General features: G+C 32.8%; 2 protein-coding genes and 1 pseudogene across 4 annotated transcripts; 2 read left to right on the forward strand and 1 right to left on the reverse strand.

The window, feature by feature from the left end:
* Window positions 1–9,781: 9,781 nt before the first annotated feature.
* LOC105959874 (aspartic proteinase nepenthesin-1) lies at window positions 9,782–11,416 on the reverse strand. Its single transcript, XM_012984037.2, has one exon. The coding sequence runs from the start codon at window positions 11,154–11,156 to the stop codon at window positions 9,828–9,830; it is 1,329 nt and encodes a 442-aa protein (XP_012839491.2). The 5' UTR covers window positions 11,157–11,416; the 3' UTR covers window positions 9,782–9,827.
* Window positions 11,417–19,260: 7,844 nt separating this feature from the next.
* Window positions 19,261–24,225, forward strand: LOC105959880 (Leucine-rich repeat protein kinase family protein). 3 transcript variants are annotated; one of them, XM_088826327.1, is made up of 12 exons: window positions 19,261–19,431; window positions 20,006–20,199; window positions 20,309–20,441; window positions 21,112–21,183; window positions 21,329–21,472; window positions 21,596–21,667; window positions 21,762–21,827; window positions 21,937–22,007; window positions 22,105–22,248; window positions 22,352–22,693; window positions 23,033–23,427; window positions 23,747–24,225. In XM_088826327.1, exons 2-12 carry the CDS (start codon window positions 20,073–20,075, stop codon window positions 24,056–24,058), a joined length of 1,878 nt encoding a protein of 625 aa, XP_088682453.1. In that variant the 5' UTR covers window positions 19,261–19,431; window positions 20,006–20,072; the 3' UTR covers window positions 24,059–24,225. The 3 variants fall into 3 exon arrangements, with proteins under 3 accessions (XP_088682453.1, XP_088682454.1, XP_012839497.2); XM_012984043.2 differs by having other exon boundaries at window positions 19,275–19,431; window positions 20,055–20,199; XM_088826328.1 differs by lacking the exon at window positions 21,596–21,667.
* A 1,313-nt stretch (window positions 24,226–25,538) lies between these two features.
* Window positions 25,539–26,270, forward strand: LOC148766268 (uncharacterized; annotated as a pseudogene).
* The last annotated feature ends 300 nt before the right edge of the window (window positions 26,271–26,570 follow it).

The raw sequence follows: 26,570 nt of genomic DNA on the forward strand, positions 1-26,570 counted from the left end.
TAAAAAACAAATATGATAACCAAAAAACACGTCTTAAGATAATCGGACCAATTCATTAGCTTAAGTTTTCAAAATAATTTGTCCTACATCGTTCGTCCAAAAGTTGAAAATTTTGAACACAACACTCCTTTATATCACTAAATTGTCCAGTCTAAACAATCTTTTAATTAATCATAAGCATAAAAACAAACTAAAAAAAAAAATCATTTTAATTGGCTATTCCTTCTAAAGTTGTAAAACTTTATGGTAAATAGTACTTCTATGTATAATTTCAAATCCAAGTGGTATGAATAAAATTTAATAAGCTCGTATTCCTGAAAAAAAATAATATGCAAAATTTGTCTGCTGAAAATTGGAAATATGTGAGAAAACTATTCAGGTATGCTAACGAAGAATTCCTCAAACCTGTAGCAAAAGAACAAAATTTTGACTACACCGGCAAACATGCATCTACCCTGTCTCAAAAGTAGCAAACAATTCACCATGAAAATATTGGAGATATTAATATTAAATGATACATTTAACTAATAGCTTAATTTTTCAAAAAAAAATAAAATAAATAAATAAATAAAAGCTTTAAGCTTTTGGTTGAGATGGTCATTCAACATGGTATCAGAGTCAGACCAAATGAAAGGTCCTGAGTTCGAATCCCACAACCACCATTTAAAAATATTTCAAGTGCAAGGCTTCAAATGTAATTCGCCTGCACTTGAGGGTAGACATGGCCACGGGGCGGGTCGGGTCCGGGTCCGGGTCCGGGGCAGGTCCATCCGGGTCCGGTTCGGGTCCGGGTCCACCCGGTTTTTTAATTTTTTTTTTACAAGAAAGTAAAAAAAAACTTATATTGAAACTTGAAAAAACATGAGATTAACTTTAAATTCAAAATTAAAAAAATAATTGAATTTAAATACTAAATAATTTTAGAAAGAAAATGAAACGATTAAGACTTTGAGACATAAACTAAATAAAATGAAAGTTGTGAAGATTGAATTATGGGTATTTATAAGTGAAAGTAATAATTGATTTTTTTTTTTCAAAATTTCAAAATACAAAAAATATCAAAATTCAATATTTCTTTAAATTAAAACGTATTTTTTTTATATTTTTCACAATTAAATATGTATTCACTTTATCATATTCATTATTATTAAATAATTTTAATTAAATTATAAACAAATATAATATAAATAAAAAAATAAAAGAAATTGAAAGGACTTGAGCTTAATTCATTTAAATCTTACAATTCGATTCTAATAATTAAATAAAATGTAAATGTAAAAAAAATGATTAGATCATATGACCTACGATTCAATTCTTGCGATTTTTACAAATTAAACCAATTATTAAAAGAGAAATCACATCATAATATTTTGATTATACTCGTCATATATATTTTTATTTTTAAAGTGAAAAATTAATTAGAATGAGATATAATCTATTTTTGTTGAAATAAACATCATCTATATTTTTAAATAATTATTTTATGATAAAATAATAAATAATTTTAATAAGTTCTTGTCAACAATTGAGGTTAATCAATTTAAATTAATTGAAATGAGTTATAATCTATTTTTTTAAATAAACATTTTATTTTATTTTTCATTCGAATTTTTCACACTATCGATTTTAATAACATAAGTGAGTTTGTATTAAGTCAACGCGTTTGTTTATATATTGAATTGATTCAATACTTTATCTTTTTCAATAGTTGAGATTATATTGATATAGTAATTAATAATAGATGTTTTGAAGTATTGAACCGTGATTTTATATATATTTTTAAAATTTTCTTATATTGCATTTGTTAATAATTTAATTAAAATTATCTAATAAAAATTAATATGAAAATTAATAATTTATATAACATATTTATCATTTTACACTAGCGTTTTATATTATATATATTTAATGTCTACATTTTATCAAATATGTTCGTTGCCCCACCATTGGTTAGAGTCCCATCAACCCGAATTCGAATCCAGCAGTGCCCAATTTTTGGACCAAAATAACCCGAAATTCGGGTTGACACAACGGGTCCTCGGGTTCGGGTCCTCGGGCCCCCCCGCCGGGTAGACCCATCGGGTCTCGGGTCTAGATATTCTGGACCCGCAACCAACCCGTGCTTGGGCGGGTCCCGGTCCGGGTCCTGGTCTGTGGTCAATGGGGTGGGGTCGGGGCGGGGCGGGGCGGTCAACGGGGCGGGTCTGGGTCATACCCTGCCCGTGGCCGTGTCTACTTGAGGGGGCGCCAATTTTTGGACCAAAATAACCCGAAATTCGAGTTGACCCGACGGGTCCTCGGGTCCGGGTCCTCGGGCCCCCCCGCCGGGTAGACCCGTCGGGTCTCGGGTCTAGATATTCTGGACCCGCAACCAACCTGTGCATGGGCGGGTCCGGGTCCTGGTCTGTGGTCAACATGATGGGGCCGGGGCGGGTCCGGGTCAAACCCTGCCCGTGGCCGTCTACTTGAGGGGGCGCCAATTTTTGGACCAAAATAACCCGAAATTTTTTATGAGGGAGCCCCGTGACCGGACCTCTCTCCGTGACCTCATAAAAACTTTATGGTAAAACTTTATGGCTCTCCCTCTCCCTCTCCCTCACTCTCTCTCTCTCTCTCTCTCTCTCTCTCTCTCTCTCTCTCTCTCTCTCTCTCTCTCTCAAAATTCTTCTTCTCTTCTCTCTCACCTCCCATCGTCGTGTCTCCGCTTCCCCGCCTTGCACCGCTGCCCCGCCACGGCCTTGTGTCGGCCGTCGTTGCTCCTCCCACCGCCTTGAACTTGGTACTAAACCATTCACTTCACTTTTTTAAGTTATTTTTTTTTTTTAATTTATGAATGCCAATCCATTTTTAATTAATTTTTTTAAGATCTGAATTCTTATCAGTATTTCACCTTATTTTATTGTTTTTTTTTATGAAAACCAACAGAATTCAAAAATTTTTAATTGTGATCCGAAGATGTGTAGTCAGATCTAATGGTGAATTTCATATATGAATAGGTGGTGTTCGATTTGTATATATTTACTGCATTTATTTAAGAAAAAAACCAGATCTACAATGTTTTTGAAGATATGTGAACAATTAATATTAAAATATTTTTCTTTGGATTAATTTGATTTTTATTATAAATCATATGTAATTTATTTTTTGTATTTATTTGAAGATGATTCGAAATGCCTAAAGTGTGAGAGCTTTGTTTGTCTGTAATGGAGATTTAACCAGTAGTGGTTACTTACATGGGTGATTTGATTCAGGTGAATATACAATTATATTTAGTCATATACAATCATATATAGTCAGTCACATGTAGTTATGTATAGTCATGGCTATATATAACTATGCATGACTATATATAGGACTTGTAGTATACTATAGTCATTTGTAGTCGATTTTAGTTCAGTAAATTTATAAACAAAAAAAATCATGTTTTTTTGTATTTTTTATGTAATTTGATTTTTTATTATAAATCATATGTGATTTATTTTTTGTATTTATTTGAAGTTGATTCGAAATACCTAAAGTGTGAGAGCTTTGTTTGTCTGTAATAGATATTTAACCAGTAGTGGTTACTTACATGGGTGATTTGAGTCAAGTGAATATACAGTTATATTTAGTCATATACAGTCATATATAATCAGTCATATGTAGTCATGTATAGTCATGTGTAGTCATGTATAGTCATGGCTATATAGTCATACATGACTATAGGGCTTGTAGTATACTATAGTCATTTGTAGTCGATTTCAGTTCAGTAAATTTATCAACAAAAAACAATCATGTTTTTTTTTTTTTGTATTTTTCATGTAATCTAACTCGCATTTTCCATTTTGCTATTTAACTCGTATTTTTTTGTCGCAGGTTTTGCTTTTATTATAATTTTATGACATGCAGAGAATAAAATTCGATGAAGTGCATTTGTGAAGTTGGATTCATGCTACAGTACTCCAGACTTATGCCACTAAAATAACTATAGATAATTATATATAACTATAGTCACGTGTAGTAACATATATTTATATGTATGTTATGTGTTTTTTAATGTATAGTAATGCGTGTTCATGTTTTGAAGATTATATGCATGTGATTGTGTTTTTTCATTTTTCTTGGGTTAGTTGATTTATAATATCAAGATTAAATTGTGAATTTTGTTGTTGGTGCATAGGACCGGCAATTGAGCCGGGCCTACCCGAAACCCGATAGCTCGGCCCGATTTTATTTGAGCTGAGCCCGATTAACTTTGAGCCGGGCCGAGTTTGAGCCGTTTCATTAAATCCGATTAAACTATGAGCCGAGTTTGAGCTTACCATGGCTCAACCCGAATAAAGCCCGACCAAATTAATATATATATATATATATATATATATATATATATATATATATATATATATATATATATATATATATATATATATATATATATATATATATATATATATATATATATATTTTTTTTTTTTTTCTAGTCTCAAGATTTTCGAAAAGAGTTAGGAGGAATTTTAGAATTGTTTCTAGTTATTTTATTTTATGTTTTTTACATTTTGGAGTCAGATGCATTTTTTCATATAATTAATTAAGCCTTAAATATTTACAACATTAAGCTTTATTTGTTTTAATGACCAGACTATGGTTTTTTTTTTTTCTTCTTATTTTGATTTTCAATGAATAGTGTAGATTTTTCTCTTAGACTGTGAAGTTTTTTTGTTTTCCTTTAACATGTTCGACTGCAAAGTTGTAAAATATGTAATTTATTTATTGTCCGATATAAGCCCGATATAAACCCGAAACCCGAAAAAATACGTGAGCCGAGTTTGAGCCTATAGGCATGAGGCCCGATGGTATTTGAGATTGAGCCTATAATAATGAGGCCCGATGGTATATGAGCTTGAGCCGACCTAGACTCGGCTCACAAGGCCCGATTGCCAGCCCTATTGGTGCATTAATTTTGGGGTAAAAAGACAGTACATGATTACATATAACTATACATGACTCTGGTACACTATAGTCATATATAGTCAATTCAGTACAGTAAATTTATCAAAAAAAAAAACTAAAATATTAAAATATTAAAAATTCAAAAAATAAAAATAAAAAAATTAAAAAAAAATTAAAAAATTAAAAAAATGAAAAAATTGAAAAAAAATTAAAAAAAAATTAAAAAAATTAAAAATTAAAAAAATTAAAAAAATACAAAATACGGTATATATAAAACATATTAATAAAATAAGAATTTATATTTTTTATTAAAATAATATATGAAAATGATAAATGCAGGCCCGAAATTCTAAATGCAGTTCAACATTATGCTGAATGTAGGGGTGAAAATACTGAATGCAGTTGGGCGAAAATTGCACTTAAAGGCACAATAGTACTTTTGCATCTCCAGAGGCTATCTCAAAGGATGAATTTTACGGGTGGACCTATCCCTATATATTTTCCATTCTAGGGGTGTATATCAAATGGACCCTTATACAAGTACTCAAATTTTGTATTGCAGTTAAGCGTACATGGTGTGCGGTTTTATTCTGACCGTTTTGAGATGTGAAGAAATAGCAAAATGAAAACAGCCTAAGAATTCAGAACCTAGCGGGAGGAAAACGGAGGTTTACGGTTTATGTCTACATAGAAGGCGGGCCAAAACTTGAGGTAAAATTAAAATAAATGGGAAACAGACAAAAAACAAAAGGAAAAAAAATAAAAAAAATAAAATAGAACTAACAGATCGTGTGCAAGAAATTAGGAAGAAAACAGAACTTACTTACGCGGCCAAGGAAACGTCCAAAATAATGAGGATAATGGAGAAAAACTAAATACATGTGCTTAAGAAACGTAGGAGGTATGAATAATTATAAAAGTTAATTGTGCTTTACGAAAGATACCCCTAGGGCTATAAATAATTGTGCTCTATCTCCTCGAATCCCATGGAGATAGAGGAGTTGTTGGGACATATGGAAGAGGTTTTCCTTATGTTATTTATTTTATTTTATTTTTAACTATTTTATCTTCTTTTTGTACTATGTTTGATATATTTTTATCACTATTTTTATACATTCGAGTTCTAGTTTAACTTGGAAATATTCTTCGAACTTGCACATCTAATTAATTATGATCATAAACTTTGCGCAACTCTAATTACTTAAGATCATAAATTAAAATATCAATGTGTAGCAAAAGACAAAGATATCATATCATGCTTTAGGATTTAGCACTCTGTTAAATGGTTAGATGTTCCGTTTCATCATCACTTGAATTTTTTTTCCTTCCAATACGATGCATCTTGAGACAAGTTGAATATGTTGTTGAGCCATATGTTGAAGTTACAAAGACAGTACCTCCTCATTTGAAAAGGCAAATTTGGATGTTTCACGTCGACGTACCTCTCATTCGTTGCAACAAATTGTGGTCTCATATCGGCAGGTTTGGCATTTTTTGGATATCCAAATTTACTCTATAATTTTGGAGTTTTGTCAAACACTTGTCCGTTGTGACTAATTCACTAATAATTTATGTTTTATGGAACTAAACACCAATAACTCCTTAAAACTAAGAGATAGAGATGAGATATTAAATAGATATTAAAAACAAAATGGGAGGAGATAAAATATTTAAACGAAAACTTTTTGTTGTTGTTGTTTTTTTTTTTTTTTTTTTTTTTGGCATTCGTCGATTGCCAGCGAAAAATCGAAGGAATTGGAGCGAGGAATTCCCACCGAAGAAGCTCCAGTTTTCCGGCCAGCTGAGGTGCGGTGACTCGCATTCACAACATGGAGGAACTTGCAAGTAGACACGGCCACGGGCCGGTTTTGGGCCCGGAACCGGCCCGAACCGGCCCGTTGACGAACTGGCCGACCTGTGAACCGGCCCAGGACCCGTGAACCGGCCCTCACACCCCAATTTTTCCTATAATTTACTTATTCATCAAATATTTCAAAAAAAAAATCAAATTTTCCGGGCCGGCCCGGATAGGCCCGGAACCGGCTCGAACCGGCGGGCCGACCCGGCCCGCCGAACCGTGCATACTACGGGCCGGTTCCGGTTCTGGAAAAAGTGAACCGGGAACCGGTATGAACCGGCCCGGAACCGCCCCGTGGCCGTGTCTACTTGCAAGCCCTTTTTATTATTATTATGTTATACACCTGAAAATATTTAAAATAATGCGTGCACCTCCCATTTTCCTGTAATTATAAAATCAGCCATCACATTTTCATTTCAATGCCTTTTTATTATTATATTATACACATGTCAATCTTTAAAAAATTGCTTGTTGCACCCATTCTTTCCTCCAATTTTCTTGTAATTACAAAATAAAAATAGATTCAAGGTTACTTGGTTCAAACCCGGTTCAACTCACCATATTTTCTGGACCGGTTCAACTCACCACCTTTCCCGAGTTTGAACCAAGTAGCCTTGAATCTATTTTTATTTTGTAATTAAAGGAAAATGGAAGGAAATAATGGGTGCAACAATTTATGTTTTTCTTTCTCCGAAGGCAGGGAGAATTGATGATGCTAAAGAGGTTATAAGTAACCTGTGGGGCCCATCTAAAGATCGACCAAAACTCTTACTTTCTTGAGGTAATCCCTCATGTGCACGAGGTAATCCCTCAACCTCGTGGCGCAATCCATCACTCGTTTCTCTTGTTCGGAGCAAGCCATGATCACTTGTTCCGATGACGGGCTCTCTCTTTCCAAGTAAGCCGTCACTTTTTCTGCGGGGCCTTCAATACCTCCGGATAACTCATTATTACAACGTGGGCCCTCACTCATTCGGGGTGGGGGCCCACCGCTTCGACGTACGCTCTTACATGCTTATCGTGAGAGATCATTTTCTTGGCGGGCCCGAACGAATTTCGGGTAGGGGCCCACTTTGTCGACGTTAGTCCTCACTAGGGGTGCAAGTTGGAACGAAAACTCCAATTTCCGCCGGTTCAGATCCAAAAAGTTCCGATTTTGGAATAACTTTTTTCAACTTTTGAAATTTCGATTTCTGAATTTTTCCGATTTTTTTGGATTGGATTTGGAATCATATAAAAATTAATTGAAATTTCCAATTTCCGATCCGATTTAATTTCCTAAATGAATTCCGACCTTTTTCCGAAAAATACACCTGTACGGGCTGTAAACAATATATATATTATATAATACTTACTTTCAGTTTTTTATTTTTTTATTTTTTATGAAACCGTGATTTGATTTAAATTTTGTTTTAGAATTTTGACATATTGGTTGTTGTTATAAGTTTTTTCGGATTATGATGTGGTTTATTATTTATTTATTTTTTTGAACTGAAATTTAGTACTTATTACTTTAATTTCATCGACGTGAATATTCTTATTTTTTGAAATTTTGAAACTTATGTGTTTTCTGAATTTTTTCGGAAATTCCGAAATTTCCGGGCCTTTTGGAGTTGGAGTCAATTTTTGGATTCCGAAAATTTTGGAATTGGAATTGATTTTGTATTTCCCAATTTTTTTGGATATTTTCCGAAAATGCTAATTCCGATCCGATCGATGACTTTCAGCCCTAGCCCTCACCATAACGCAGTAGGTCAGAGACACGATCCCCCATGCATATCTACGGTATGTTTGCTCATTGATTCCGTTATTTTCTGCAGCATTTCTCTCAGCTGTACGTACGCGCATTAGAAGTACCCCATCAATCATCATCGTTCGGTATTGGAATCGAAGACATTTTTCTTTCTTCCTGAGTTCATATTCCAACTTAAGAGAGAGAGAGAGAGAGAGAGAGAGAGAGAGAGAGAGAGAGAGAGAGAGTAAACATTGAAGAACTTAATAAAGACAAGAAATTTTAACTTATAAGTTATAACATGGAAATAGCTTTTTCGGATTGGTCGAATATACAACATGAAGAATAAATTATATGTTTCTGTCTTAAAAACCAAAAAATTGAACACATACAAGACTAAACAAATTCAGATTATTACATTAAATAGTAAAAAGTGAAAATACGTTTCAATGACTATAAGGAAAAAAACATAATTATTTGGGTAAATTGCAAAAAAAACCCTGAACTTATGCTAAATTATGAAAAACTCCCTCACATATCCGCAGTTACCAAAATCCTCCCGACGTTTGTTTTCGTCTTACACCGACCCCCTTACGGTGTGATTTTTCACAGGATCTTTTTCATTCGGGTGAATATTTCCCAAAAATTGCTAATGAGTAGCAGTCATGCGGTCATGCCTATTCGTTATGATCTTGTTGACTAAGTTAGAGCAGCCGGGGTTGAAATCGGATAAAAAACATAAAACTCCATTATTTTTTTTTCTTTTGGAACCGATTGATCGATTTCAGTTTGGATTACAAACAAATAACTAATTCAATATTCTCATATAATTTCAATATTTTCAAAAACAAATTGAAAACTCCAATCGTTTTTCGAAAAAAAAAATAGCATTTATCTTTATAAAATATAAAACTTCGAGAGTTATGAAATATTTTCTTAATCATATCTCCTTATTTCTCATTCTATAAATAAAATCATGTCCATTTATTCACATAAATCTTAAATACATCATATAAATATGAATTAATATTGATATATAACTATAGTTTTGGTAAATTAATCCGATTTTTTAATAATATTTTGAAATTTAAAATCCAACCGCAAATATAATTTCTATATTATTATTTTTTTTATAAGCTTCAACTTTTATCCAGTTTCTCTTTAAGAGAAGTCCATATCCAAAAAAAATGATTAAAAATCTATTTTTTTAAAATATAATTTTAATTTTAATTTTAATAAATTTGAGGCAGAATAAGCAAATATAAACGAAATGAATTTCTTTTATTTAAATGGTAATTAATATTATTTTCACAACTTGTCACACTGAGTTGGTACAAACGAGATACTCTCTTTAGCAAGATCATAGATCACTAGAATATTCTGTTGTTGCACATTACCAAATAAGGACATCCCATATGATCCTAGCATAGTAAAACAAGCCACAGTACCACTCGAATCAGCAATAATGTAATTCTCGCGTGGCAACTCCAAATCGGCACCTTCGAAATGGAAAACGAACTTAGGCACCTTGAAATCGGGGCCCACGGACGTTATGTTAAAGCACAAATCGAGGCCGGTCTCTCTCGGATCGACCACCGGCAACTTTATCTGCTTGATCAACTCGTTCTTGACTATATCGAAAGCGGTATGCTCGAGAAAAGTGAAAGTCGTGCCCGAGTCGATTATCATCCCCCCACTCCCATTTTTTCCTAGTGCGAAATTTGATGGATCGATTGGCAAAAGTTTGTCGCCGATAGTTATCCCTTCGAGTGAAAGATAGTAGAAAGTAGGGATTTTAGGGTTTCTGATCATTGGGGTTGTTTTGTTGATTTGATAATTTGCTTGAGACCCAATCAAGAGGGTGCTAGTCTTGGTCGAGCCAAATGACGGTAGGCAATACGAGAATTCGGGTTCGTTGAGCTGGGAAACCAACGACAATTCGCCCCGGCCCATTCCGACGATCCCGGCGGCGTTGTCGAAGTAGCCCTCGTTGTCATGTCCACACCCGAAAGCTATGTCCGGGACCGAAACGTTGCCGAACGTGAATGTTTCTGTCGCCATAACGCCTCGTGTGAACGCACCACCGCCGTAAGCGTACTCATACTCGCAGTTCGAGTCGGCACTGCAAGACCGCTCAGGGAGAGCAAGGCAGACATGGCTAGTGCACGAGACGTTGGAGAAGGTGAACGAATCCGACGGATCGAAAATCGGGGTTGGTTGGGGGTAGCAATCCGTGCAAGGCTGGCATTGTGTCCAAATTAAGTCACTTCCGGTGTCGAGTATGGCGGAGTATTTTTCCGGCGGGGTTCCGATCGCCAAGTCCATCTGAAAGTCGCCGTTTTCGGCATGAACGGGGGCGTCGATGGTGGCATCGGATGAGGCTAGGGCCATCAAATGGATCCTCTCGATCCTCTTTCTTCCTCGCTTCATCGCACGTTGTAAGAGCTCTAGTTTGGTGAAGTTGCCGCCGTGATCGACGTGTTTTAGGGTTACCTGAAAGCCAGTTTTCGCATCGGGGTGATCGAGTAAGGTCCGGGAAGTGGATACGGATGGAGAAACGAAGAGGATTGAGAAGGCAAGAACTAGGGTTATGGCCATTGAAGAGAATGAGAAGTTGTTATGGTGAGATGAAGACATTGTGCATGTGTGTGTGTGTGTGTGTTTTGTATTTAGTGCTTTGCTATGGATATTTCACTATGGGGGTGAATTGTGTATTTATATAGAGAGATTATATCAATAGCTATGTGAGGATACATAATTGAATAAATTAAAGATGTGTAATAATATTTCCAATAATGTATAGAAAATGATCAAAAGAATTAGGTCATTTTTCAATAATCAATATTGCGTCACGGCTTAACCCTAGTCACGGGATGGTTGTTGAAACTATATCAAGTAAACCTAGTGCTACAGATATATATATATATATATATATATATATATATATATATATATATATATATATATATATATATATATATAAATACTCAATTTTATTTTATTTTACCTAATATATGTAATCATAGACAGTATACTATTATTATGTCAATTATTTGGTAGATTGAATATAATTAGCTTACCAACCACGAGTGCTATATTTACATACTGCTATATAATATATACATGCAAGATGTAGTCTGTAGACATATATAACTTTTATTTATTCTTTAGTAAATACGTGTGGAAAAAAAAAAAAAAAAAAAAATGGGAATAAATGATTTTTAGCGAGGAACAAAAAGGGAAAGTAGTTAGGTTGGCACTTGTCACCATATAGAGAGTAGCAATAGAAAATAAAATAATTAGGTTTGAAGGAGCAAAATAATTATGTATAATTAATATACCGGATGGGATAAATGTCGTTCGAGCTTTAATAATACCGTTACAATTTCAAACGTGATTTTGATCAGTTTTAATTCCAAATTTTGCAAAACCCGAAAAATAGAATTTGTAGTATTCTGAGTTAATTTTCTAATCCAACTTGAATCACCAAAATTGGATGTCGGACGAGAAAGATATACATAAATCAATGGATATTGCCCACAACTTTGATGTATTGAGGTATCTAAAATTCAAAATGTGACTCATTCATGTATAACCTTTGTCACACGGCATCCAATCTAACGGATTTAAATTCGATTAGAAAGCTAAACCAAAAGACTACAGTTTCCGTGTTTCGAATTTTGCCAAAATCAAAATAGAAATATGTCAAAATCAGGTTTGAAGTCAAAATGACATTAGTAAAATTGAAACGACATGTAACATTTCAGTTAATATACTCATATGTATTCACTTTTTATTCTTTTGTGATCGTTGCAACATTTATAAATTATTCAAGCATATTTTCTCAAAAAAGTAAATAATAAACAAATTATTCAAGCAAATATATGCAGTGTTAGAACCAAAATTAAATACCAATCTTGGCTAAAAGTTTACGAGGGATTTGGATAGCATTGTAAACCCTTAAATTATTTTATGATCTATTCCATAAAATAATAGCATAAGGAAAAGACCATATATTATATGTATATGTATATCAGTATATGTTTATATGTATATGTATATTCTAATTAAAATAATATAAATTAAAACAAACACACACACACACATAACTACTATTTATTACTCCCCGTTAAATTAAATCACAGAGGAATTCGGGGAATACGATGCTACACCCGGTGATTTTCACCGGGTGGCTTCTTTCTTGACATGTGTCATTTTTTATTTATTTTATAATTTTATTTCTAAAACTCATTGGGTCATAACTGAACCCGTAGTGGGAATCTTATTAATTAGGGTGTCCGGTTATATTCACCAGGTGTAGCATAGAATTTCCCGAGGAATTCAGTGAGATAACAACAAGCATTTTAATTTTTAACAATTTTGGGAAATACATTTTGTGTGTGGGAATATTTTTTTCGAACAAAAAAAGATTATTTTTTTTTTTTTTTTTATTTTTTTGCCTCTTGTTAATAATTCATGTGAAGATATTCAAAAGTGGAGTATGAAGAGGCTAAAAACATCATTTTCATTTTCTGATTGGGAAAATTCACTAGTTGGAAAAAATTATCCCACAATTATTATCATAATTTTTGGATTCAAACAATTCTAATCGTACAATATATATAAATCCAAAAAATACTATATACATCAATGATTTAGAATTTACCTATATCTATTATTTAATAAGTAACTAGTATTGTATGTGCATGACAATTCAATCAGTAATAATTATCATCTTAATTTACCAATTACAAGAATTGTTGCCATTGTATATACAATTATGCACTAACACTAGGCTATTTCTGAAGATACACGACAAAGGCATATATAATTATATATATGGTCCCCAACCTGCAAATATTTAACGCCCAAACAATTTTGTTACTATTTATTATACACTGCTATTATTTATTTGATTTAACTTTACTAATAATTTATTCCCGTGTGATGCACGGACGACGGGTAGCATTGCAAAAATGAAGAACATTTAAATACATAGTAATGGAATTGCATTAAAAGAACTACACAATATTGAAATAATTAGTTGTGAAATTACGATCACACAAATTCCAATAAAAAGAAAATACTAAATAATAAAAAAAAATTAATCAAATCACCCGACTTCAATAAATGTTGATACGTTTTTCCATTTATTTTTTATTCGTTAGAAATAATTAACATTTTAAGTGAATGTTAACCACAAAATAAATTGTTTACAAAGAAATTGCAAAATTTTAAAAAGAAAAAAGAAAAAAAACTATCGGACTGGATCAGGATTTTCTTAGTTGATTTGCAAATCTGATTTGCTATGAATGCCATTGGAGAAAAAAGGATGGAAATTAAGAGATGAAAAAAATAATAATATAATAATAATGAATTTTAACTTTTTATAAATATGCCTTTAGAATTTCTTATGTTACCTACATTTCTTACTTTTATACATAAAGATAACATAATTATTTTTGAGCCCTTATTTCTTAAATAAGATTAAAAAAATAACTTTGTTGTTTCAAAAAAATTTATCATTAGTATTTGATTCAAAAATAAATTATTATTCGCTTTCATCCTCTTTGTTGTTTTCTTTTATAGAACACGATTTGGTTATATAGTAAACCCCCTCTCCTTATTCCCCAAAATTTCTGAAATGTAAGTACTATGAGAAATTTTATCGAAAGAGATGAAGACGATAGTACATGTGTTGAATATCGTAAAATCGATGATGAATCTTGAATGCATGCGTTAGTTGGGGCAAGCTAAATGAAGCAATTAGTAGAATTTGTTTTCAAATTTTATTTTAGAGACTCGCTTTGATACTCAACGTCTCTAAAAGAAAAGTCATCTCCAGTGAGGAGTTGTATAAAATTAACTTTGATTTGAACTTATGAATTATTTAATATTATAATATGCTAAGTGTCTATTATTGGACTTGGGCCAAAATGACAATTGGGCTTACCCAGGTAATCTTATTTATAATTAATTAATTATATGGAAATTGTGTTACGTGAATGAGAATATAATTAGACTATTTTCCATGGAGGAGATATCGTACTATGACTAAACCAAAAAACAACATGATTTTTAAGGTGATTCACTTGACTTGAAATCGGTATGAAATTTTTAAATTACCGAGTTCTCGGTAAAATTCATTATGATTTTATCGAATGAACACTGCTAAATACATTAACAGGGGTACATAAAAAAAACAAAGGATTTTTTTTACTATACCTCATAATGCAACTTAGAGCAATAGTTCAACTTACTTTATTGTTTTAAATTAAAATTTTGGCAACATATAATTAGGTTAATAAGTTTTTTTTTTTTCTTTTATTTAATATCAATCAAATCAAGCTTCTTTTCCCCCACTATAGATATAAATTTTTGATACCGGCGAGCTAGGTGGCCTCACAACACGAGTCCAGGGCCGGCCCTGGGGTGGGGCGAGCAGGGCCCACGCCCAGGGCCCATTTCTAGTAAGGGCCCAAAAATCTGAATTTTTTCATATATATTATATATATTTTTAATGTTACTTATTTTATTTTATATAAATTTAATTATTATCATGTTGAATTTATCCAAAAATAATTAAATTTACTAGCTGAATAATATTTATAATAAGAAAAAAATTCATTTATTAATAGTAGAATTGAATATTATTGAATATATAACATAAATATGAGATTATCGTACAAAAGAATTGCTAAATATGTTTTCTCAAAATTAAAATTTAGAATAATTAGTAAAACAGTTATAGCATATGACATTAAAATATTTATTTTAATTTTATCAATAGAATAAATATAGTTTTTATGAATATGTTTTTTAAAATTAAATAAATTATTATATACTTTTCTAAATTTTTTTCTTAAAAGAAATAAATTCTAATCCAAATATGCAATATATTTATTCTATAATGAAACATATATTAATAAATCTTTATCCACATTAAAATATCGGGAAAAAAATCGAGCGCGCTGCCTCCGAACCTCCGTATTACTTAATGACACTTTTATTATTTCGCCCAGGGCCTCAAAATATGCCGGACCGGCCCTGCACGAGTCGTGGTGGCCGGGGAATTATTGGTAGTCCCGGTGGCCTCACAACTCTAGCCGGTCGAGGTGGGGGCCAAGTCCGCCGATATCTCGTTGTTTGGCATTATTTCTTAGATGCGTACCATCCCTCTAAAATTTATTGATTTGTGTTATTTTTAGGAATATTTATTTGTATTTCTCGTTAAACCCACCGACCCGACCCGTTGAACCCAGACCACCCAATGTAGGCCCCAAATTGTGTTGTTGGGGTTCGAACCCAGGTCCATGGGTGAATGGAACATGCCCTAACCATTGGGCGGAAACAAATCAATTAATTAATTTGACAACCAAACAATTTAAAAATAAAACGACTAGGTAGAATAGTTATCAAAAATCAAGTTGCGAATCGATTTATCAAAAATTCAAATCGTAAATCGTAAGATTTTTAGTTGTTTCCAAAATTATATATATAGCTAACATGCACACTAAAATAGTCGAATAATACTCTAATTAGGTCAATAATAAACTACATTTAAACCTCTATAAAGTATCGAGTTAATATTTTAACTTGTTTTCACCGAGTCGGGACCAGGAGAAACTATTATTTAATCGAAGTTATTAATTTATCGAGTATTAATTTATGGAGGTTCTCCTGTATATATTATTGAGAGAAAAAAAAACAATTTTCTTTTTTACTAATATTTAATTTATTAGTATAGTGTAAATGATTCATGTGAATTTAATATGATTGTGGTTTTGCAAATTGCTTTCGGGTTTTTGGGATTTTTAATTTTTTTGAATTGGACCTAAGCTAATTGGGCATTTTCCCACTAAAACTGAACTGTTTAAATTAAAAAAAAAAAAAAAAAAAAAAAAAAAAAAAAGAAGAAAAAGAAAAAAAAAAGATAATATCCAGGAGCCGGAAGAACCGACCCGACACTCATGAATGGGGGACCCAAGACCTGGTAGATCGATCGGACCTGTGTCCTAGCATGTTGGGACCCGCAGATATGTCTAATACCAGGCATGCTGGCATTGACGCTATGTGGGCCAAAAACTACTGTTATTGAGATGCTATACCATCGGGTGATTTTTAATCATGAATACGGTTAAATAACCACCTAATAAACATACATGCGCATAGGTATGTGTGTGATTATGATCAGATTAACAGTTAATATCACCTTGTGTGTTTCCTGGGTGCAATATCAAATAATTAATAATTAAAATACTTGTCAAGTTGCCACGTTTAATTTGTCACTAACAAAATTTAATTTAATCAACCAATCCTATGAAAGTAAGTTATTTAATTAATTAATTCGAAGCATAGTCAAAAGGTTTTAAAAATAAAATACAAGTTGCATGTGAATATAATAGTGACGGCAAATTGAAGAAAGTGGCTCTCATTTTCGGTTCCCCCAATTGTTACACACACTTGAGAATTTTGGAAGCACCAAAATATGCCTTTTGATTAATTAAATATTATATTATAGATCATGCAATTTTCTTTTTTGCCGCACTACCTTCAATTTTCCTTTTGACTCAAATCTTTTTGTTTGGTTTGGTTCACCCCCATATGCAGGAGTAGATGATTCCATCACCCATACTACATTTTGTGTGCCAACATCATGTAATTTTTATTATATACATGTAGTTATTTATAAACTTTAAAATATGATATTTTTCATTATTCATATATACAATATAAAAAGAAATTAATTTGGTCCGACCGATCGATTGCGAGACAATCGGTCCAATATTTGAGATATCGAATATTGGTTTATTGTTCTGAGTACCTCTTTGTTGGTCAAAGGGTCAGAAAATATTTACCGTTATGTTTATTATTCCATCTGTTCTATAATAACTGTCTAAGTTCTATAATAACTGTCTTTTTAGAAGAAGAAAAAAATTATTTCATATTACTAGTCAGTTAAATGGATGATTTCATGTTTTAACATTATTAATCCAACTCTAAGTATTAGCTCTCTTATATCATATCAGTAAATGATCAAAGTTACTTGAGTACTTTTAATGTGTTTGTCCTAAAATCGAGACAAAGTTATTGATATTCTTAATTTTTTTGCAAAACTGAAAAGCGATAGTTAATTAGGAACAAATGAAGTAGTGAAAATCTAGTACCAATTGCAGTCAAATTAGAAAGATCAATTGAAGCAAACTTTGTACCTCTAGCACGGATTCTGAGATCCTATACCTAGTGAATTTTAACATGTGTTACATGACCTTAGCTCTATAAATAATCACATACATAAACATGTACATATGTTTAAAAATAAATGGCCATAATACACGTGTACAGTGAGATTATACATGATATATCTCACCAGATGTAAGTTAAAATAAGCCTCCGTACTGGATCTGACTTTTTTATGCATTTTTTTAAATAGAAATGACAAGTAATCATTTTGAGTGAGTTGTAAAACTCTCTATACTTTTACAAATTGCTAAACACTACAAATGTTATTTTATTTTGAACAAATCAACAAATTATGAAAATTATTAATAAAATATTAAAGAAACTTAAAACCAAAAGATAATATAAAAATTATTAAAAAGTAAATGAATGTAAAAATCTAAAAAAATACTTGTAACTTTGTATGTACAAACTTGTACACTTATCCTACCTCAAAACAATTATAACAACCGAATAAATATAATAATTTTTTTATAAGAGAAAAAAAATACACAATAGTTATAGAATTGAAACTAATAGGAGATATATATAAATTTATATAAATTTTAAAATTACAAAAACTTTTCGGTGATTCAAAAAGAAATTCCATTTCAAAATTTTAGAAAATTAAATTTGTGAATGTAATAAGATGCTAGGAAATTTGCCATAAAATTTTAAACAATAAAAAAAAACACATGATAGGGTTTTGCAATTACACCATTGATCCTTAATTGTAAGTATATTCACATAATGGCTTCAATCTTCACACATAAGTTTTCATGTATAGTTACATTGTATGACTTGATCATTATCCAATTAAAAAGAAGAAGAAAAAAAAGAAAAAAGAAAAAAAAAAATAAAAGAAAAGTAGATGTGCTCTAAACATGGAATAATACAGTCATGGCAAAAAGAGAGCCTAATTTTATGCTCATTGATTGCTTCTAAAGCATCTTATCTTTGTAATTGAAAGTCTATATTGGAGAACAAAGAAATATAGCATTTAATTTATTTTTGTGTATTAGTAGTGGGATTCTCATTCACCACACCACTAAACAATTCAATTACACTCCCTTCAATTTTTCCCTTTTCAATAATTTTGAATTATCAACTATGTTCGATGCTACACCTGATAAATTTTATTAGATAAGATCTAATCGTACACGCGTATTGATAACTTTAACTGCACATTCTGCACACATTCACATGTACAGTAGAACCTCATTTAAATAATATGTTTTTCCGGTCCCGACTCGAAGGAACGTGCTAAAAACTATTTTGTTAAATTAATATTTCGCTAAATTAATTGAATTTATAGCTGGTAAGGACTGTATTAATCTATAGAGGTTTAAGTGTATATATATGTAAATCGATTGTATCAAATCATCCAATATATTTCATAACGTGTAGCATCTACGAAACTCAATTTTCCCCCATATATATATATATATATATATATATATATATATATATATATATATATATATATATATATATATATATATATATTGCTTTTTTATAAAGCACCTTCTTTTTTTCCCATCTCTTGCCTTTTTAATGAATGCTTTGTAGGTCCTTAACACTAAGACATTAGCATTGTTGGATAATTATTGATTCTAGTAATTGGCCTTTTGTCTTAAGCTCCTTGTATTTATTAATGTCTTATTCTATTCTTCAATAAATTTTGGTAAACAAGGTCAGCTTTCTTTCTATTTTCTATGTATTCAAGAATTTAAGCATGTTTTATTTTCTTCTTTAATTTTTTTTATATTCTTTAAGTAACAACTCTACTAAGAGTATGAAGGGTTTTGCATGCTTGTGTGATACTTTTAGCAGATAATTTCATTTGCGTATGTATTAAAGCTGCGGGTTTTCCGGATTTTGGGTGCACTTATGTTCCTTCGATCGTTTTTTTTTTCTTTTTTTTCTCGTATGTTGTAAGTTGCACTTGTCATACTGAGTAATGGTTCTTGTTATAGTATTGCAAGCTGCTCTTGTCTTCTTGTTTCTTGTTTGTCAAAAAAAAAGGTCGTATTATAGTCATGATCGTCTTTAACACTCGTTGGTTCGTATTATTGTCGTGAGATTAACATGAAAATCGCTCGTTCGAACATCGGGGATATATATATTTTTTTTCCCTGAAGAATTCAATCGTTTATTCGAATGAGTGCTGAAATTGTTACGAATTTGGTTGTTGATTCTCTATCGATTTTTCTTGCTACATTTTGCACTTCACATCAATTTTTTATTTTTTTCTTCTCGTGTTTAAGGTTTGAATACTCACAATCACCTGAAAGAATTCAATCGGTATTTGCTTAGGAAAACAGAGGAAATAACATGGCTAAAGCCGATTCTGCCACTCGTCTCTCTCTCAATTCATCGATCGACTTTCTTCTTCTTCTTCGTCTTCTCGTGTTACTACTGCCTCTCATTTGTGGTGCCTCAAATCAACCTAATATTGAAGGTTTCGTATTAATTTTTTTTTTTATTATTTAATGAATCATACATACGATAGGATTTTAGATAAGAGAAATTGGTCGAATTTCTCTTGATGTTTTTTTTTAAATTTTCAGGTGAGGCTTTAATCGAGTTTCTAACAGCTCTGAAAGACTCGAACGATAAAATAAAGGATTGGGATAGTCATTTTGTGAGCCCTTGTTTCAGTTGGTCTCATGTTACTTGTATTAATGGAAGTGTTGTTTCACTGTTAGTATCCTCTTTCCATTTTTCTCTAAGCTTCTCTTTTTTTTTTTTTTGGTAAATTACAAAAAATCCCTGAAGTTAGACTAAATTACGAAAACCACCTCCACCTATCTGTAAATACCAAAACCCCCCAAACGTTTGTTTCCGTCTTTCACTGTCCCCCTTACAGTGTGATTTTTAACGTGATCGTTTTGTTTTTAGAAAATATTCCCCAAAAAATGCCGATTCTACCCCTAAGAGCCTCTTAAGTTTAAGTGGCCTTGTTATATCCTCTACAATAACTTCTTTTCTTCGAAGTCAGACTTCTTCGATTGCTATAAATGAAGCATCATAGCATATATATATGCAATTTTTTAAACAATGTGCATGGCTACCTTCATTATGTCGACGTCTGCAGTTTTATATCGGCATTTTTGGGGGAATATTTTCTAGAATCAAACAGATTACGTAAACAATCATACCGTAAGGGGGTCGGTGTAAGACGGAAATTTTGGTAATTAGGATAGGTAGGGGTGTGTTCTGTAATTTATCCTAAGTCCAGGTGGATTTTCGTAATTTACCCTAAAACGAAAAAAAATGAAAACTAATACTCTATAGTTAATTCTCCAGTTCTCATGAATCAAGTACATATACTTTCTGATTATTTAGTTTATCGATGCTTCGACTTCTGCAGAAGCTTTCCGTCCATCGGATTTACGGGCACACTCTCACCATCGATTACCAGATTGAAGTTTCTCGTTAGCTTGTATGTGATGCGAAGCGAGACGTTTAATTTTAATTTTAATTTTAATTTTATGTATTAGTCTTTTCGAAAAAAAAAAATAATGTTTGTCGAAATTTGTACAAGATTACTATTTTCGAAAGGTGACGAGATTCTTTCGTGCATTCAGGGATTTACAGCATAACAGTCTATCGGGCGGCCTACCCGATTCTCTAAGCAGCATGTCGAATCTGCAGAATTTGAATTTGGCGCACAATAATTTCAACGGCTCTATTCCATCTTCGTGGGGTCGACTTTCCAACCTTAAACATTTGTAAGTCCAGAAAACAAAATATATTCATTCTTACAACTATCGAACAGGTTGCATGAAATTCGTAATTCGTATTTACGTTCGACGTATATATTTATATACTTAAGTGACGAATATCTGCATTAGGGTTGTGAGAGGAAACCACTTAAGCGGATCTATACCCGAATCACTAGTAAACGTAACTGGCCTAATCGAATTGTAAGAATTATTAATTCTGTAATTAATCTACGTGTTTTCGCCGGTTATTTTATTTGTGTTTATAAGTCTCGAGATTTTTTTTTATTACATGCAGGGACCTTTCGTCCAATGATTTCACCGGAAAAATTCCTCAACAGCTGTTCTCGATACCGACTTTCAAGTACGATGGCTTATTTCAGTTCATTCAAATGTATCTAATCTTGTCGATTTCAACGTGATTAAGCATAATCTTGTGATTATTTTTTTTTCATCGGGATTTAACGTATCAGCTTTACGGCGACTCATCTGACGTGCGACAACAATTTAAAGCAGCCCTGTATTTCAAGCTCCTCTGTTCCAGGTTTGCTTATAGATTACTAATAATAATAATAATTGCAAAAAATTAACAATAAAAAAAAAAAGAAAGAAACTAAATCAATTGATGTATATTAATGCAGTTTCTAAAAGAAACTCCAAAGTTCAAATTCTTGTTACGATAGCAAGCGTCGGCGCATTCTCTCTCCTCTTGCTCGGTGCATTCTTCGGATACCGATTCCATCGCGTGCATAAACTCAAGCAAGATGTATTCGTCGATGTGGCCGGTAAATTACGAAATGTCATCTCCACTTCCTATTTTTTTTTTTAATTAATTCAACGTTTTCGATTTTAATAAATAATTGCGAATTACTCACAATCGGATTATAGGGGAAGATGAGTGCAAGATTTCGTTTGGACAGATAAGAAGGTTCTCGTTCCGCGAAATGCAGCTATCGACGGATAATTTCAGCGAAAGTAACATAATCGGGCAAGGGGGTTACGGTAAAGTGTACCGAGGGGTGTTGGTGGACAACACTAGAGTTGCGGTTAAACGCCTCATGGACTACCATAGTCCCGGAGGCGAGGCGGCTTTTATGAGGGAGGTTCACTTGATAAGTATCGCGGTCCACAAGAACCTCCTCCGTTTGATCGGATTTTGTACGACCTCGACCGAGAGAATTCTCGTTTATCCGTTCATGCAGAATCTCAGCGTTGCGTATCGCCTTAGAGGTACAATTGTCTATTTTCAAGTAACCATCTAATTAAGTTTATTGCCTTCAGAACCCTGTGTTATATCGAATTGCTAAAAAACTCTCCGTGTTATAAATATTAGCGAAAACCATTAACCTTTTTAGCACACAACCCCTAAAAAGAAATTGCATCATAGGGGGTTTTCGCTAATATTTATAAGACGGGAGTTTTTTTTTTTAACAGTTAGAATAAACGGATGGGCGCTAAATGCAATAAACCCGAAAATAACTAAGGATACATTACTATATATGTGATTTTGTGTGTCTTTCTCTATATTGTTTTTAATTATCCAATATTTGTTTTTCCTGAATTCGGCAGATTTAAAACCGGGAGAGAAAGGGCTCGATTGGCCAACGAGAAAACGGATAGCTTTCGGTACGGCACATGGCCTAGAGTACCTGCACGAGCATTGCGAACCGAAGATCATTCACCGTGATATGAAGGCTGCAAATATTCTTCTCAGTGATGAATTTGAAGCTGTTCTTGGAGATTTCGGATTGGCCAAATTAGTTGACGCGAAAGTGACCCACGTGACGACTCAAGTACGTGGAACAATGGGACATATTGCCCCCGAGTATTTGTCTACTGGAAAATCGTCAGAGAAAACGGATGTGTTTGGTTATGGTATAACACTTCTTGAATTAGTTACGGGACAACGTGCAATAGACTTCTCTCGACTCGAAGAAGAGGAGGATGTTCTTCTTCTTGATCATGTAAGTTTCAACTTTGTCTCGTTTTTAGGACTATTTGCGGTTACTCTTAAGCCTCGTTTGGTTGCTGAAATAAAATTAACGAAATATGATATTTGACATCTTATTCGTGACCCAATTTTCCAATTTCTAGGCCGATATGAAAGTTACATTGGACTAACCAAACATCAAATAAATTTCAATTATTTAAACCTGAAAATCCGAAGTTCGAAACCCGAAAATTCGAAACTCGAAACCCGAAACCTGAATTTGAAACCGAAACCGAGGCTTGTTCACCGATTTAATTTAATTTAATTTTTTTCTAATTCTTATGTGATTTTAGATCAAGAAGTTACTGAGGGAGAAGCGGATCGAGGACATATTGGATGGTAATTTGAAAAACTACGAGGGGAAAGAAGTTGAGACGATACTCCAAGTGGCGATGCTTTGCACGCAAAGTTCACCGGAAGATCGACCGAGAATGGCGGAAGTTGTGAGCATGCTTGAGGGAGTTGGTTTGGCTGAGAGGTGGGCAGAGTGGGAGCATCTTGAACAAGTGAGGATTCAAGAATTTTCAATAATGCCACACAAGTTTCTTTGGGGTGAAGATTCTACTCATGATCAAGAAGCTATACAATTGTCACAAGCAAGATAGTCATTTCTTTATTTGCAAATTAAGGTGTAACTAACTAAAGGGGGAGTTTGTTTGAGATTATATATATATATGTATATGATAAAAGTTATGGTTCAGTGAGTGGTATTAAAGATAATGTAAATATTTGTCATATAGAATAGTTCATAATTGAGTTTATTTGGATTTTATGTAATGATGTAAATTTAGTACCTGTTATTGCGTAGTATATAGAAGGTGCTCATGCGTTATAAGTAGGGCTGAAATGGGTCGGATCGGAATTAGTTTTTTCGGAATTTTTTTAAAAGTTTTCGGAAGAACAAATCAATTCCAATTTCAATTTCAAAATTTTCGCAATTTAAAAATTCATTCCAATTCTAAAAGGCCTAGAAATTTTGGAAAATTTTCGAAAATCACACAAGTCTTCTGAAAATTTTCAAATTAGCGGAAATTTTCTGAAAATTAGCGGAAATTTTCTGAAAATTTCATAAATTTTAAAAAATAAGAACATCCACGTCGACAAAGTAAAACTAATTAACTATAATTTCAGTTGAAAAATAGATAAATATAAACCACATAATAATATCCAATAAAACTTCTAACAACAATTCAATATAAATCTAATTATTATTTCATAAAAAAAAACTTAAAATAAGTAGTATATAACATATATTATTTATAGGTGTATTTTTAGGAAAATAATCGGATTTTTTTGGAATTAATTTTGGATATTAAATCGGACCGGAAATCGGAAATTCTAAATTTTTCTTATATAATTCCAATTTGAATCCAAAAAAATTTGAAAAATCGGGAAATCAAAATTTCAGAAGTCGGAATGAATAAAACTTGCACCCCTAGTTATAAGTGTGAAATTTGTAGAATGTGAATTGTGCTACTATCTATCTATATACAAGAAAAAATGCAAGGGTTAGGGATGAATTTGAAGAAAATGCATGGGATGGGGATGAAGTTCAACAAAATGGCAGGGCTGGTGATGAAAATGAAGAAAATGCAAGGACAAATGAACCAGAATATGATGAGGAAATTGAAGGCAAGGGAAATGCAGCTTTGAAGAGGAGCTTGCAAGTGAAAGGGAAACTTTTGAAGGTGAAATTGCAAGTGAAGGAGTAATTTATGAAGAATAAATTGCAAGTACAGGTGAACCAGCTTGATGAAATTGGAGGAGTTGAAGAACAAAAGTGGACTTTCATCTTTGATAGGAAAAAATGATTCCTAGAGACTATAAAGGATCTTGCCCCTGGTTGTGCTCACAGATTTTGTGTGAGGCACATCTATCAGAACTTCAAGTAAAGGTGGTCTTCATTGGACTTGAAAACCATGTTGTGGAAGGCTGCTTCAACTGGGCATAAATGAGTTTGAGTCATATATGTTTCAAATACCAAAACTTGAGATATCTGCAGCAGAGTACTTGAGAAATATACCCCCCTTGTCATTGAGCTAGAAGCCATTTCTCAACAAATGGCAATACTGATGCGTTGGTAAACAATTTGTGTGAGTCCTTCAACAACTACGTACTTGAAGCCAGTGATAAGCCCATCATAAGCATGTTTGAATGGATCAGGACCAGATTGACCACTAGAATTCAGATAAAGAGAGCTGGAATGGAGAAATAGAAGGACAAATTTGTCCTAATATTTTAAAGAAAATCAACAAGAGCAAAAAATTATCCAGAAACTGTTTTCCAAGGTTTTGTGGAAGGGAAGAGTTTGAAGTTGATTCATTTCCAGATAGATATGTTGTTGACTTGGGCAAGAAAACATGTACATGTGGTCTGTTTCTGCTGAATGGTTATCCATGCCATCATGCATGGGCATGCATTGTTGAAAGAAGGTATAGGGTTGAAGATTATGTGGACTCTTGTTACAAGAAGGAAACATATTTGAAGGTGCATAACTACATGATACATGTTGTACATGGACCCAAAGATTACATCAAAACTTCTTATGAGCCACTTGGTGCTCCAAAGTACAAAAGGAAGGCTGGGAGACCAACAAAATTGAGAAGGAAAGCACCAGATGAGGTTTATAGGACTTCTTACAGAAAAGGTCTAACACATACTTATCAAAATTGCCTAGAACGAGGTCATAATCGGGGATCACGTAAAAATCAAACAAATCCAAGGTCCAAGTTGTACAAGGTAAATGTAGTTATTGTGATTTTATATGCTTATAATTCTTACAACAAGATTTTAATGTGTGTGTCTGTTTGTTTGTGACAGGAAAATCCTAGAAATGAGGAAGTGCAAAATTTTCAAAATGCTCCTCAATTTTCCAGTCAAACAACACCTTCTGCACCTCCATATGTATCTCCTTTTGTTGTACATCAAACAACACCTAGATCTGTTGCACAGTCAAGGACAACTCCATTTGTTGCACAACTAAGGGTAAGGTCAAGTCCAACTCCATTTGTTGCACAATCAAGTGTAAGGGCAGGTCCATCTGTTGCAAATTCAAATGCAAGAACAATGCCATTTGTTGCAGGTCCATCTGCTGCACCTCCACAAGAAGGAAAGGTT

This window comes from Erythranthe guttata, chromosome 12 (assembly GCF_056151865.1).
Source record: "Erythranthe guttata isolate IM_541 chromosome 12, IM_541, whole genome shotgun sequence".
Classification (NCBI taxonomy): domain Eukaryota; kingdom Viridiplantae; phylum Streptophyta; class Magnoliopsida; order Lamiales; family Phrymaceae; genus Erythranthe; species Erythranthe guttata.